This window comes from Lodderomyces beijingensis, assembly GCF_963989305.1.
Source record: "Lodderomyces beijingensis strain CBS 14171 genome assembly, chromosome: 3".
Lineage (NCBI taxonomy): Eukaryota > Fungi > Ascomycota > Pichiomycetes > Serinales > Debaryomycetaceae > Lodderomyces > Lodderomyces beijingensis.
In genome coordinates, this window is record NC_089972.1 from 899776 (window position 1) to 914113 (window position 14338).

Genomic DNA, 14338 nt, shown 5'->3' on the forward strand with positions numbered 1-14338 from the left:
CAGTGACAGAGAGTCGTTCAAGATACTGAAAAGAGAATAAAAAAGAGGCAAGCGCTATCATTCCAGTCAATCGAAAGAGGGCGACATCATCTGCGGAAGCAAGTAACCGTGGCTTTTACAAGGCAAAGGCGTTGTTTCAAGAAAATGAGGGGGAAAGAATATTAGCACGGCATGTCTTGATATGTGGATAGGTTCCGGAGATCACAAGAATGGTGACAACGAGAGAGGGAAAGGAAAAAAAAAAGATCAAAATCAAGGGCAAAATTCAACTAGATAGGTTCGTTTATAATGTAGTTCAATGCATTGGGCTCTCTTCATTGCAAAATGCTTTTGTTTGCTTATTTTTTTGTCTTTACAAGACTAGTCCACGCTCTTTCAACTTTATGTAAATATCAGCATCGATGTATTTTTGTAAAGTTGGCTCGCCCGTTAACCCTTTCCTGTTTCGCGTCTTTTTGAGAAAGTCTCTCGCTAACGATTCTTCCGGGGCAGGTTCAAGCTTGGGCAACTCACAATGCAAATCGAAGGGGTCCCCAGGTACAATCTGCCAATGCGAAAACACAAGCCACGCCAGCGCATGTCTTTGCGTATGCTGTTTCACCTCAGATAGGAACCCCACGCTATCAATAACTGGCAAATACCCTTCCACGGTGAACAAGGGAGTACCCTCGATTTCGTGTTGAGATTGAATGTATCCTCTTCTCAGATCCAATAGTTTGCGAATCACTTTCAAGTTCTTGTGCGAGCAGATTGCGATTGCTTGGTACATGGGTTCCATTAATCGAGGCTTGGCCGTGAGGAAACCTACGTAGCACGCGCGACGTGTTAATGGGATGATTTGCGCTGGGTTTAGCTGGGTATCGGTTTTGAAATTGGTGGTCAATATTTTAAATTTGGTGTTTCTGATCGTTTCACCAACCAAGGGGCCCTCGTTGGTGCTCCATTTGAATCCAGACTTGATGGACTCTTTGGTTTTCAATAGTTTCGACTTGTCCGTTTCAATCTCCAACGTATCGTCTATCAATATATCAGGTTCGATGAGATCCGCAGGCGCAAATGACCAGATGCTTCTAGCGGCTAACGCGTCCCATCCGAAATCCGATTTCAAAATTTTGGACATTTCCCCTCTGGTGAGATGCGAGTTTAGCACGCCCAGTTCTATGGCGTTGCTCAATTTGGGATCATCCACGGGTTCGGCCATGATCGAAATGGAGAAGTCGCCGGAGTTTGTCGATACTGGGATGCTAGTGAATGAGGGTTCGGTGCACGTCTCTGAAAAGATAGTGAAGGGGTCACTGACTCGAATCTGCAAATCGTCAGCAAAGAAAAATCTCACATCGTGCAATACGCAGTCCATGTATAGTTCACCTGGTGCCTGGATTGTGCATTCTCCAGTCTCGGCCACGTCAACAACGGAGGATAAGTAGGCCTTGTTTGCTTTCCGTAGTGACTCTAGTAGCCGGGTCCTGTGACGGGCGTCCACTGCTTCGATTGAAACCTTGAAAACGGAGTTGACGGAGTACGCTGGTACGGGGAAGGCTGAATCTTGCACATTTTCAGTGGACATAATGGTGGCCCCTTTCTTGATGCTAGAGTCAATACCTCCTATTAATACAATGGTGCCTGGTCCAATCTCTGTCACTGGGATATTGTACCTCCCACCTGGCAAGTATATCTGCCTGATAGTTTCTCTCCTTGTTATAGTTTCCTCGTCGTCACCGCCGCCACCACCATTGGAGCCTCTCGTGATTACATCGACTTCGTCATCAACTTTCAAGGTGCCCGAGTAGATTCTCGCCAAACTGAGGAAATGCTCACCGTTCAGCGACTCAACTAATTTCGTCACTTTCCCAAGCATCAGCCTGCTGCTATTGTCACGATCATCATCATTGTCGGTTGCTATAGTTTTTTTCGGCAGAGGAAAATTCTCGGTAACTGCATCAACAAACCCCGTGTCCTCTTTGAATACAGCAACAAACACTGACTTCAACACATCGCGAACTTCTTTCTTATATTCCCTTTTGGGAAGAGTCACTCCAAAATTATCCCAAAGAGCCTGTGGTAATTTTTTATCACCAGGCATGGATATTAGAACTAGCGACGCGAGGCTGTAAATAGTGTTCAACACAAACTCCACAAACGTCCTTGGGTATTGCCCACTTTGTGAATCGGTAGTGACTTTATTCGCTTGTGAGTTATAGAAATACTCTCCCCATAGCAAGTCAGCGTCGAGTCGATTTTGAAGTTGAATACGCGAGTATAACGCAGCAAAGCTCAGTAAGGTGAACGAGATCCCAAACTCGGCCGATGCAAACATGACATTGTTCAAAATAGGTGAAAACTCCAACTCATGCGTGTAGCTTTCTCGGTACAAGGAGCTCTGCTTAATGTAAATGTTAACATCGTCAATGATGTTGAACATCTTCAAATACGAGTCCTTGGCCGGGAGCTGCAATTGCAAAATCAAGCTATCGATTTTATTGAGCACGACAATCATGGGCAAGTTGCGCTTCATTATCTCATCAATGAGTCGCTGGTCTCGATGCGAAAGCCCAATCACCACATCCAAGACAAGAATCGCGCCATCGCAGAGTTCAAGCCCCGCTACAACTTCGTCGTTGAAGTCAATGTGGCCTGGTGTATCTAGGATATTGAATGCAAAGGAGCGGGATCTGTGGTCCTGCAAAAGCAAGGTCATAGCTGAAGTTTTAAAACTCTGCTCTCTTGCCTTTTCCAACTTGTGGTCATCCATAAATCGCAACGGTTTGAAAATCTTGGAATAGTCCAGCTCGAATATAGACGGGTGAGTTTGCAAAACTAGCTGATCGATAAACCTGGTTTTACCTGATTGACACGCACCTACCACTGCCACGTTCCGTATCCGTTCCGGTAGTTTATCCAAGGTATTCTTGAGAAACTCGCGAGAGTAAGTCGTCTTTGGTTGATTTTCTTCATCAATGGTCGTCTTCATTGACTTTTGAGTATTGGGCGCGATGACTGGCTCATTTGAGGCTGCATCTGTAGTGTGAACATAGATGATCTCTCCCGTGTCGGTTGATAGGTCCCTTTTCACTAGTGCTTGCGAATGTAAATGTGTATGGTTCGACTGCAGGGCCTGGTGTGTAGATGGCGGCGATGCAGCAGCGGGCTCCCCGTCTGCCACTATCACGTCTGGAGCCTCTTCGACGCTTTCTCCAGCGTCGGAGCCAGTTTCGTCTCCTATTAGATTGCCAAACTCGTCATATATCGCCTCGTCGTCCATGGTATTTGGTTTGAGAGGGAGCTGGCAGAAGTTGATGGCTGCTGAATCGCTTTTGGAGGTTTTTCGTGGGGGCTTTTTTTTTCATCTTTTTTGATTTGAAAAATCAAGCTCCATGCCAGTCCAAGAAGAAGAAACAATCAGAGAGTTCACTTGAAGATTCCAAAAAGTGATGAATGAATAGGAAGAAGCGGATACCAATAACCAAGATCTTTGATCACATGACGTATATTTATATTTTTCGTGAATCTATTTGATATATAGTAGTACAACGCGAGGCGATATCGTGGCCTCGCAACATATCTCCCGCCTCCCAATAAAAAACAAAACATTATGGACGGGGGGGGAAAGGGAGGGGGGAGCAGGTGTGAAGGACATTCTAAGATAATGTCTGGTATTTCCTTAATTCAGTCAACAAGCTCTGCAACTGCACATCTGAAACCTTGTTATTTAAACTCGGGATCAAACTCTTGGCCTCTTCGGCATCTTCGCACTCCAAAGTGCCCAACTGGGCAATCTCAAACGGATGCAAGGGCTCCATGCAATGATCGTTGAAGTCTGTAATCAATTTTTCCACTGTATCACAGCTCAGGGTGTTTTTGAACCTTGAGAAATTAGTCAAGTAGTTTAATGTTTTATGCATGATTTCATTTGAGTTGGGCCCGGCGAGCTCTATATTGGAAATCTCGTCCTCCTTTGCATTCGGTTCGTCTTCATCTTCATCTGACTCTTCTAGGTCTTTGTCCAGGTGGTGGTGGTGTTGTTGTTGTTGGTGCTGGTGCTTATTCGATCTCTTTGCATTCTTCTTGCGTTCTCGCAACGCTGCTCTTATCAAAAGTCTCGCCTCCGACAAGTTCAACGCTATTAACCGCTGCTCGTCGCCTTGGTTAGTTAGCTGGTTAATCTGAAATTCGGGCCCCAACTTTAGCACTGCCGAGTTTTCTTCGTCATCTATATTCTGTGTGGCGACTTTCCTCCTTCTCACTCCTAATGCGCTTGTACTGACATTCATTTGATTTCAAATTTATCTTTTTTTTTTCAAGGTTCCGTGTCTTGAGGGTAGGGGGAAGCGGGAAGATGTGAGATAGGTTGCTGGCGTTTTGGGGGGTGTTGTATTTGATCTTTAAACTAATAAGTCAAATTGGTCAATGCCGTTGATGCGTGGAATAAATATATATATATATATGTATATATATAATACGGCTCTTTTTTTTTTTTGTTTATTTATGAATTCACAGTTGGTCGTGAGCTCTTATATCATATATTTACAGAATGATTGAATCGACGTCGGTATAAGTTTGCTTGATTGTCTCTTTGACTGTGCTTGGTGGTTCGCTATGGCGGGTTCAATCTTTCGTTTCTTGCAAGATTTTCGTGGTTGATGTTTTGAGAGAAAACTCGTGCGAGTGCACGACCTAGTCAATGCAACACGGAGGACCCATCCACCTCCATCTCATCAACTAGGAACTACGAACCGCTACTATCTGCTTCCGATATCTGCTACCGATATCTGCTACGTCTGCAATGACTGGTTGTTATTTGCTGTTGTTTTTTTTTGTTATTAATATGAAGTAAACGGTATAATGAGGGGAAAACAAAAAGGCTCATGCTATATCGATTGATCCCACGTCTTGAAGAAACGGGTGCTTGAGAGCCTCCTGCGGGGTTAGTCGCTCCAATGGGTTGAGGTTCAAGACCTTGGTCAAAAAGTCAACCAACAACAACCGTTCCTGGCACTCCTTCTCAATCATCAAAGTCGTCATCTTCTTCGAGGGCATCTTGTAGTTCAATATTATATCCTTCAACAACCGGTGCTTGAAGTAGTTCTTGTTTGGCTGCTCCTTCTTGTGGGAATGGCCGGATCCGGCAAGCTCTGCGTTGCGTGACGACTCCAAGTACAGACAATACTCGTCGTAGGACTTGATCTCGTAGCGTGGTTTTGCGTCGGGACTGTCGCAGGGGATCTTTTTGAAAAAGTTCAACGCGTTGCGACCAACTTCGATCATGTGCCGTGGCGGTGGGCCCAACATGTCGCAGATCTTCCAGATTTGGTTGTACTCCGAGGTACCGGGAAACATGGGCAACCCTAAAAAGAACTCTCCCACTATGCAACCCAAGGACCACATATCGATGGACTCGGTATATGGTAACCCTAGGATGACCTCGGGTGATCGGTAGAATCTCGACTGGATATATGTATATATGGTCAGGCGAGTAAAGCACGCACTTCCAAAATCAATCACCTTGATGTTGGTCTTGTGGTTATGGCATAGTAGGATATTTTCAGGTTTCAAATCGCAGTGGATCATTTGGAAACTCTTGAGCTCGGCCAAGGCCTCCAACAATTGCTTTGTTAGCAATTTCACCAATTTCATGTATAGTCCTCTGAACTGGTTCTGCTTGATCAATTCATAGAGATTGGAGCCTAGTATCTCAAATACTAGACATAAATGCTCCTTGTGCATAAAGGTATCCAACAACCTGATGAAGTTCTTGCCGTCGCTATTGGTGTTCAAAAATTCCAACAATCGTACTTCTGTCAAGGACTGGTTCATATACGCGGGCTTTGATTTGATAACTTTCACGGCACAAACCGATTGGTTGGTCAAGTTTTGGCACTTGACAACTTGACCAAACGTTCCCGAGCCCAAAAGATCCAACACCATGTATTTTCTACCTTCCTCGCTTCCCAATATGTCGTTTACATACATGATGTAGTCGCTATCTTCGTTGTCGTAGCCGTTGTTGAATTTGGGTTCCAGCGGCTTGGTTAGCACTCGCTTGGGGTTGGTCGATTTGGAGTACTGGAATTTCCGTGGCTGGCATATGCCGTACGTTTCAGTCAAGTAAACGGACAAGGCGTTGACTGGGGAAATGTGGATCGAGTTGACCGAGCAGCGTCGGTATTTGGGCTGCTGGTGGTATTTGGGGACGAGGTCATGCTTGGAGTAAATCTTTCTTGCCTTTGGTGCAGCGTTTCTCAATTGGGATGCTTTGCGGTTCTGTAGTGTTTGTTGGTACTGTTGGTGCTGTACAATCGACAGCGACCTGCCCACGCTTGTCGGAGATGCAAAATATGAATTGTTGTTGTTGTTGTTGTTGTTGTTGTTGTTGTCCTCGTATACCAAGGGGGTTTGCTGGTAATGGCTCGGCACCGCGGCCATGGACGACCTCCTCATTGCTCCCAAATTGGGAATCACCGTTCCCAACGCGGCATTGTTGTTGACCAATTGCGACGCATTGGCACCACCGTCTTGAGCGCCAAGTTGCAGGGGAAAGGTTTTAACGTTGGGCAATTGGTTGTGCCCGTATGGATAGTAATGGGTGCCATCAATGGCTGCAGACATTCGGCGATCGTTGGCATTTAGTGACACTTCCTGATTGGCAAAGTATTGGGTGAACGGGTTGCCTGCTCGTGTCGGTGGCTGGACAAACGCCGGTTGGTTGGCGTTGTTCAAGTTGTAACTGTTTTCGTTTTCATATGTAGTTGATAGCTGATTTGTAAACGATAGTCGTTTGGTCAACTGTGGAGGCTGTTGAAGGAGAGGTATATGCTGAGATTTGGTTGGAGATTGCGATAATGCAGACGAGGCCAAGGGCGAAGACCCAGATGAACCGGCCGGGTTCATCGAGAACCACGGATTCCTGAATCCAGGTACTTGGCCTTGTTTCAAGTTTGCTGCATTCTGTTGTTGCTGCTGTTGCTGTTGTTGTTGTTGTTGAAGATAGATTTGCTCGGGCGTGAGCTCTTTGGATCCAGGCTCCTGTCCTTCGTGCAGCTGCTGTTGCTGTTGGGAGGGCGGTGGTAGATGCCAGTTTCCACCAATGGAGTTGTGCCGGAAATTATGACTATTGAAAGCCATGGTGTGATTAATTGCCACTTGTCAAGTTCAGATATTGGCCGTATTAGGGGTGGAAATGAATCAGATGCCAGCAAGCTGGGAGTGGACTTTCAAGTATGGGCGACTTGTTTGAGTTTTTTAAAAGTGACTTTATGGTGCTGTGCTGTGAATATATGTATATGTTTTCCATACACTATGACTAGATAGAGGCTACTTTCAGTCAAATGAGTACCCTGGAAGCCTCCTGGATTCGGTCTCGACAGTAGTACAAGAGTGTGGTACTGTCGTTGGCAGGCTTTTGGTGGGTGGTGGAGAGGATCGTGGTGAGGGGATTGGAAGTTGGAGTAGCTGGCAGTTGAAATCCCGAGGGGGGGGGCGGGCGGGTATTTGGTTCGGCCAGCCCAGCACGAGATTGTTTGGGTTGCAGAGAAATGAATTAACCAAAAAAAAAAATCAAGCCACAGGCTATCACTATCAACCAAGGGTGTCGAGTGCAAGGACTTTGCTTTGCCGCCGGTTGAGCGTTTTTCCTCGTAGGGTAAGTGGCAAGTGGGGGTCCGGCGTGGTTCCGGTGCTGGTCGTGTTGGGGGAGGAAAGAGTAGGTGTTTGCCAGTGGGAGGAGGTGGGTGGGTTGTCGACTGGGGTAGATTGTAATGTCCACTATCCGGAGGAGCGAGGCGGGGAGCAAAGGCACGGGCAAAGGGGGAAGAGGAGGGGACGTGGTTTGAGGGTTGGGGAAGATTAGGGGGAGGTTCAAGAGATAGCATTCGTGGCATATATCAATGCCCTCCTCCGACGCCTGCTACAACCACCTCCACAACTAGCACAGTGGCCATTATAAACCATGCATGCCCACAGTTTGCTCCCTGGTTAGCAAAGTAGAGAGAGGGACGATGTATCCCCAACCTACGCTAAACACGCGTCGCTCTATCCCCATCCTTCATCCTACTCACTTGTTTGGTGCCTTTGGCTCGGGCAAAATGATGGAATTTTTTTCAAACAATCTACGGGGAGATAGCGGCACCACGGTTATGTTCTCGGGAACAAGTGCAAGAACAGGAACATCTTGCTTCAATTGGAAGAGCCCTAGATGATTCTCTCTAACCCTCCTGTTCCACACTCAGCAGACGTAGACGTACATTCAGCTCTAGTCGCTTTGCTCTTGCTGTGTTTGAGCACCATCAGAAAATCTTCACCTACGTAACGTGAAAAAAAAGGGAGTGAAAACAGCCCCAGTGTACACCAACATGGCAGCTGCAAGTCATTTGCTTATAGTGGTGAATGCCTCGAAACTTGGTTATGGGTATATATATATACAAGCCTTTATTACTACTTCTTCGTCTTCTGCTTCCTACACGATAATGTGTTCACCTTCATCTTTCAACTTCCACAGTCGCCCTCGTCGCTCTCGTCGTGTTTACATGCTCCTCCTCTATATTCCCACACCTCAAGCAGCAAGCTTGGCCGGCTCTTCAGGGTAAACAGGCGCCATCGCAGGCTGGGCCTGTAGTCTCTGCATCATCATGCCCACGCCTTCAAACACCCCCAAGAGACAGGCACACGTAATCGCGGAGTTTCTCGTGTGCTTCCACCCGCCTCTAATCGCCAAAGCGCCACCCGTGAAAAACCCAGCAATAACCGCGTTCCATGCATCTTCTCTCTTGCGTACCGCCTTAACGCTACAATCAAACGTGGAAAAAAGGCCTCCCCAGACACCAAAGTTGCCCCCGACCACGGGGGCACGCGCCTTGATGGCGCTGATTGCCCCGTAGCCTCGCTCGCCATGGGGGGAGTTCCTGAATCCCTTTATGCCGTGCCATACGCAGCCTCCGATTACTCCCATGGCGAAGGCGCCGCCGAAATCGTTCAATATCACTATTGGGCAGGGGTCTCTCGTGTGATCGGCTGACATCGTAGCAGTTCTATATGTATATGTGTCTTTATCTGGGTCCCCTCTTGGTCTTGGGTCTGGTTCTAGTGGTGTAAAGAGTTGAATCTGATGGCTAATCGGAAATCTCAACTGAAATTTTTTTTACTTCTATCACAAGGTTTTGTGCGTCACGTTGAAGTTTGAATTTACAATGCCCTCCGACCAACGGGGAGAAGAAGAAGAAGAAGAAGAGGACGCCATTCTTGATGAACTTTTCGTGACGAAACGTACTGAACTCTATTAAGGTACCTCTATATATATATAAACAACGGCCATTATAAAGAAAAAGAGATATACAACGGCAGAATGCAAAAAAAAAAAAAAAAAAAAAGGAAAAAAAAACTATACAAATTTATATCAAATGTCATCATTCATCATCACAAGTTTTGAAAATCCAATCCTTCTTTGTTTTTCGTTTTTTTTTTTTTGTTTTTTATTTTCAAATGGTTAAGCTGGCGTCGCTGGCTGCTGCTGCTGCTGCGTTGTAAAGTATTTCATTCCCGGACCCGGATCCTCGCCCAAGATCACTATTTGACAGTTGTTTGGGTTTAACGTAGCGTGGGCCCTCGGCTTCTTCAGAGTTGCCATCAACGGGTTGATAACTCTTTTTATGGGTAGTGCCTGGAGATTGCACCAAATCCGGATCGACGAAAGGAGGGCTCGAAAGCCCTCCACTTCCGTCCCCGTCGTTGTCGACGGGGCCAAATGTGTCCATGTTCTTGCGTCCCGGAGACTCTAGGTTGTGCAACTCGAAATAACCAGTGTCGATTTGTGGGCCCGTGAAACTGGTCTTGCCCCACGTCATATAACTGAGAATGGCAAAGCCCAAAAAGAGCAACAAGACAACGCTGGCATAGTTCATCTTCACCCACGTCAAGTTCTTAATTACCGGTGGCATGCACAAGATAAAGATGGAAAGGATGATCCAACTAACCGCGATCCCGTTAACGACCCACCCTAGTCTCTTTAATTTAAAAGCTGCCCCTTTGATTTTCCGTCTCTTGTTCAACATGAGCAAAAAAATTGGAATCCCGTTGGCAACCGCCAATGACACCACCGCCGCGCCCATAAAGGCATTGAACGCCGACTTGGAAATGAGCGATAGGAGCGACAACAAGGCGCACACGGACATTGACAAGAACAAGGCGTTTCTTGGAATCGTGTACTCCTCAATGGAGTTCACCTCGGTCCAAATGTTGGCCATGGGCAATCCGCCATCACGCGCCAACGCGTAAGTTGCTCTCGATGCCGTTGTTAACGAACCGATGCTCTGGAAAATCACGGTTCCAATCATCAAGCACGCCATAAGAAAGCTGACTATATACGACTCAGTAGACAACTTGAACACCAAGTCAATGGGCATGATGTTTGAGTTTTGATCTAGTAGGAGCTCCAACTCGGGTAATATCGTCAAGATGGGGATGATGAAAATGATACCTGTAGCAGTAGCCATCAAGATCGCGCTAATCACACCTTTGGGCATGTTCCTCTCGGGGTTCTTGACTTCGTCCGTGATTGAAAACAACATCCCGTACCCTGTTAATGTAAACGACGAGCTCTGTAGCCCCACTATGAATGCAATTGGATCGGGCCAACCCGATCGCAGGTTGTCAAACGTGGTCAAGATGTGTTTGATCGAATTGGTCCTCTTGGCAAAAAAGATGAGCAACACGTCGATTGCCAACACCGTATATATGGTCCATAAAATGCACGCCTTGTTGATCTTTTCCAAATGACGGGAAAACTTGAAATTGACAAACCCCACCAAGGCCAAAATGAGAAAAAACACCCCAAGCACGTAAAATCTGTCTTCCTTATACTCAAAGTCCTTCAACCCGAAAATCGACAAGACGAATTGGGACCCGGAAAACATGATGCTGATGGCATAGGTCCAGTTGCCGATAAGCAACATCCACCCCGTGATCCACGAGCTGATCAATGCATATTTCTCACTGCTCAACAAAGCACTGAAATGGTAAACTCCGCCTGCAGTGGGGTACTTGGAGATAATCTCACTCAAGCTGAGCACGACAAAGAGCGACATGAAGCAAACAATGAGCCATCCGTACAATATGGTCACATTAGCACCGTCCATCAAGGCAATCCACAATGTCGAAGATAGCCCAAAGGGCACTCCCATGACTGAAAACCCCAATCCAATCACCGAGCTGACGGTAAGTTTCCGCTCCAAGTCTTGCTTGTATTTGAACTGCTCAATTTGCTCAATTTCATCTTCATCGGCCTCGGGATCAAGCAAGTTTCCGAGATATCGTATGGGAGCTGAACTCTGGATCTCGGTAAAGAAATGCGAAGCATATGAAGGTGGCGGACTCTCGTTGCTGCTGAAACCATTACCACCGCCACCACTACCACTACTAGCTACTTCGCCGGTCGCAGTTTCACCTTGCGAACTCGTAGATGGTGTAGATACATCCTCGGCTGGAGAGGGGATGTCTGCTGACGATACTGGTAGATATGAAGCAGACGACTGCTCCGTCATATGGAATGCTTGGAGTTTTTCCAATAATAAGAAAGGGTTGAGACTTTCGAGAGGAGGCAAGGGAGGAGCCGTATGCGTCGAGTTGCTTGTGTTTAACGGGTTGGAGAAAGAAAGAGGAGTTGTGGGAGGGTTTGTCAATCCTGAGATTTTCCCGCACTACAAAATCTTCAACTTGCAGATCACAATCGCCAGCAAGGGCGAATGGGTCCAAGAAAGGACACCCACTCTGCACCTGCACTAGTTGAACCTTACAATTTTAGAGGGGGGGGGGGGGCACATTTGCATCTTGATTCCCGGCTACATTGGTTTTTAGTACGGACTCTAAAAGTCATAGTCGCTATCGTCACTCGCCTCCTCACCATCCGCCGTCTCATCCGACTCGAGCCGCACAGGCAAACTTATACTATCGCCACTTCGAAGATGCACATTGCCCAAATTCTCCAAGTTCAACACGCCGCCAACGGGCCGGTACTTCTCGTCGACGAGGTAGCTGATGACATCATGGATATTTGTCGCCACCTTGTCTACTGGCCAGTCGGTGTACCCCACTTTCAACGAGATGACATCGCCGGCATTCAACGTGGGTAGATACGAAGTGTTGCCCACGATGGATTCCAATTGCGCTTGAACGTATTTGGAATCGCATCGATCGTCTTTCAACTTGCTCTGTTTTGATTTTCGCAATTCGGCTTGCTGTGCCGCACGGGGCCTCGCCATTTGGATCATAAACGGGATCTTCTTCTTCTTGAGATAAAACGTCGTTCCCAAAATATCAGGGAGAAACTTGTGGATCCTGTGGTCCGCCACGAGGAGATCGTTCTCCTTGTAGAGTTTCACTAGCGACTTGGTGGACCTCGACATCGATTTGAGCTTCTTGAGCGAGATGATTTCGTTGAATGAGTCTTCCGTCGGGGCATTTTGCGCCGATAACGAGTCACGATAAATGGTAGATGGGTCTTTTGTAATGAGCAGAATCGCCTTGTTTGAAACCTTGTCCAACTTGTGGGTAATTGGAACGACTCGTGGCCGATAATCTTTCTCTCTAGCGAGCTTGATTTTGACGTTGATGGTGAGGTAGATGGGGGACGGCAGTGGTTCCTCCGCGTCCTTGTGGTGTTTCTTTAAAGCTCGCAAGGATCTTTGAGCCTCCAAATAAGCTGCATCACCTAGTATAAACTCCAAACTCATTGCCTTAGTTTGTCAATTCACTGGTTGTGCTGGGAATACTTTGTAGCTAGTCGAGATGATCATCTCGCCAAAGAAAAAAAAATTTATTGCAAATATACCTAGAGGCTATAAGCGCATGGAGGGTTCTCTTTTATTCATCTCCACACTAGAGTCAGAATTACAACATCGTCAAGTGAAAAATATGGGCTGTTTCATGTTTGTTTGTTTGCTTTCACTTTTTCATTATTGTATGTATGTATTACAGGTGTTTTTTTTCATAAAAAAAAAAAGGGGAAACTTCCATCATAAACTGAGATGAGACCTCATCAATCGCCACGTAGAGCTCTGATCACAGCCGGCCTTCTCATCATGTACTTAGTCCATTTGTAAACTTCGGGAAATTCAACTTTTAAATTTATACCGATTCTGTCCACAACGTTATTCCAAGGCACAAACGATAAATCGGCCACGGTGGCTCTGTCGCCCACGAGCCACACGGGGTAGTCGAAGTATCTCGACTGAGACAATGGAGTAGTGCCCGCGCTGTAAGCAGCGGCATTCTCGACATCCAAATCCATGATCAACGCCTCTCTCCTCTCGGCCAAGGCCATTTCCACCACTCCGTAGACTCTCCTGACCTCGTCGGTGTACCTCTCCACTGCGCTGGGCACGGGCACGGAATGGAAGTATCTAAAATGCAACGCCTGTCCAATCATGGGCGCGTGGCCGCTGGTTTGGAAGAAAAGCCACGAGTTGATTTGGCTTTGCTCCACCAAGTTATCGCTCCATAAGCTGCATTCGCCGTTATTTTCCTTGATATATTTGTTGACTAGGTATATCACGATCGCGCCCGATTCCCATATTGAGGTGTTTTCGTTGTAGTGGTCGATCAATGCTGGTACTCTCGCGTTTGGATTTATGGTGACAAACTCAGGAGCTCGCTGTTCGCCGTCGTTAAAGTCGAGAAAAATGGTGTTGAAAGGTAAGTTGAGCTCGGACAAGATGATTGCCACTTTAAACCCATTGGGAGCTGACCGATGAGAGAACAAAGTGTAACCTTCTGTTGGTTGGTTCTGGAAAAACTGCGTTATCCGAGATTGCTGTTGTTGTTGTTGTTGGTGAAGCTGCTGCTGCTGCTGCTGCTGCTGTTGTTGTTGTTGTTGCTGCTGCTGTTGCTGCAGTTGTTGTTGCTGTGAGCTATTATGTCCTGCCGCTGCCTCATTCTGTAGTTGCTGTTGCAAAAGCTTCAAATTCATTTCATTCTGCTGTTGGTCTGCTATTGACACAGACTTTAACCCGGCCGACAAGTTGGAAATTGTATGTGGATTGGCGCGATTGCCAGGATGGTTCGGCTGACTATTGAGCTGATCAGACATGACAAACGTTGCTGAATTAACCTATGCAAAATGCAAGTTTTTAAAGTTCTGGAAAAGGGGGAGGGGGGGCCGAAACGAAACTTTGGCCTTGGACCTATCTATTGGAGAAAACAATCGGGGCTTGAGATAAGCTAAAGGACTAGTTTTTCTTTCGTTCTTTCAGTTCTTTTTGCTTTTCCTTTTTTTTTTTCTTTATCAACAATCAAAGCGAGTGCAAGTTTGGGAACCCTCTGGAAATATGCAAGCAATAAGGACGCAACCCGT

At 46.6% G+C, this 14338-nt stretch overlaps 7 protein-coding genes across 7 annotated transcripts; all 7 read right to left on the bottom strand. All coding sequences in view use genetic code 12, as the record gives it.

Moving 5' to 3' along the window:
* Positions 1-352: 352 nt before the first annotated feature.
* On the bottom strand, positions 353-3262 carry LODBEIA_P24680 (uncharacterized protein; the record flags this gene model as incomplete). The annotated part of the gene is made up of 1 exon (XM_066972470.1): positions 353-3262. The coding sequence occupies one exon, from the start codon at positions 3260-3262 to the stop codon at positions 353-355; it is 2910 nt and encodes a 969-aa protein (XP_066829406.1).
* A 376-nt stretch (positions 3263-3638) lies between these two features.
* Positions 3639-4271, bottom strand: LODBEIA_P24690 (uncharacterized protein; the record flags this gene model as incomplete). Its single annotated transcript, XM_066972471.1, has 1 exon — positions 3639-4271. The coding sequence occupies one exon, from the start codon at positions 4269-4271 to the stop codon at positions 3639-3641; it is 633 nt and encodes a 210-aa protein (XP_066829407.1).
* Positions 4272-4863: 592 nt separating this feature from the next.
* On the bottom strand, positions 4864-7122 carry LODBEIA_P24700 (uncharacterized protein; the record flags this gene model as incomplete). Its single annotated transcript, XM_066972473.1, has 1 exon — positions 4864-7122. One exon carries the CDS (start codon positions 7120-7122, stop codon positions 4864-4866), a length of 2259 nt encoding a protein of 752 aa, XP_066829408.1.
* Positions 7123-8548: 1426 nt separating this feature from the next.
* LODBEIA_P24710 (uncharacterized protein) lies at positions 8549-9013 on the bottom strand (the record flags this gene model as incomplete). Its single annotated transcript, XM_066972474.1, has 1 exon — positions 8549-9013. One exon carries the CDS (start codon positions 9011-9013, stop codon positions 8549-8551), a length of 465 nt encoding a protein of 154 aa, XP_066829409.1.
* Positions 9014-9470: 457 nt separating this feature from the next.
* On the bottom strand, positions 9471-11531 carry LODBEIA_P24720 (uncharacterized protein; the record flags this gene model as incomplete). Its single annotated transcript, XM_066972475.1, has 1 exon — positions 9471-11531. One exon carries the CDS (start codon positions 11529-11531, stop codon positions 9471-9473), a length of 2061 nt encoding a protein of 686 aa, XP_066829410.1.
* Positions 11532-11852: 321 nt separating this feature from the next.
* On the bottom strand, positions 11853-12719 carry LODBEIA_P24730 (uncharacterized protein; the record flags this gene model as incomplete). The annotated part of the gene is made up of 1 exon (XM_066972476.1): positions 11853-12719. The coding sequence occupies one exon, from the start codon at positions 12717-12719 to the stop codon at positions 11853-11855; it is 867 nt and encodes a 288-aa protein (XP_066829411.1).
* A 305-nt stretch (positions 12720-13024) lies between these two features.
* On the bottom strand, positions 13025-14074 carry LODBEIA_P24740 (uncharacterized protein; the record flags this gene model as incomplete). The annotated part of the gene is made up of 1 exon (XM_066972477.1): positions 13025-14074. One exon carries the CDS (start codon positions 14072-14074, stop codon positions 13025-13027), a length of 1050 nt encoding a protein of 349 aa, XP_066829412.1.
* Positions 14075-14338: the final 264 nt, after the last annotated feature.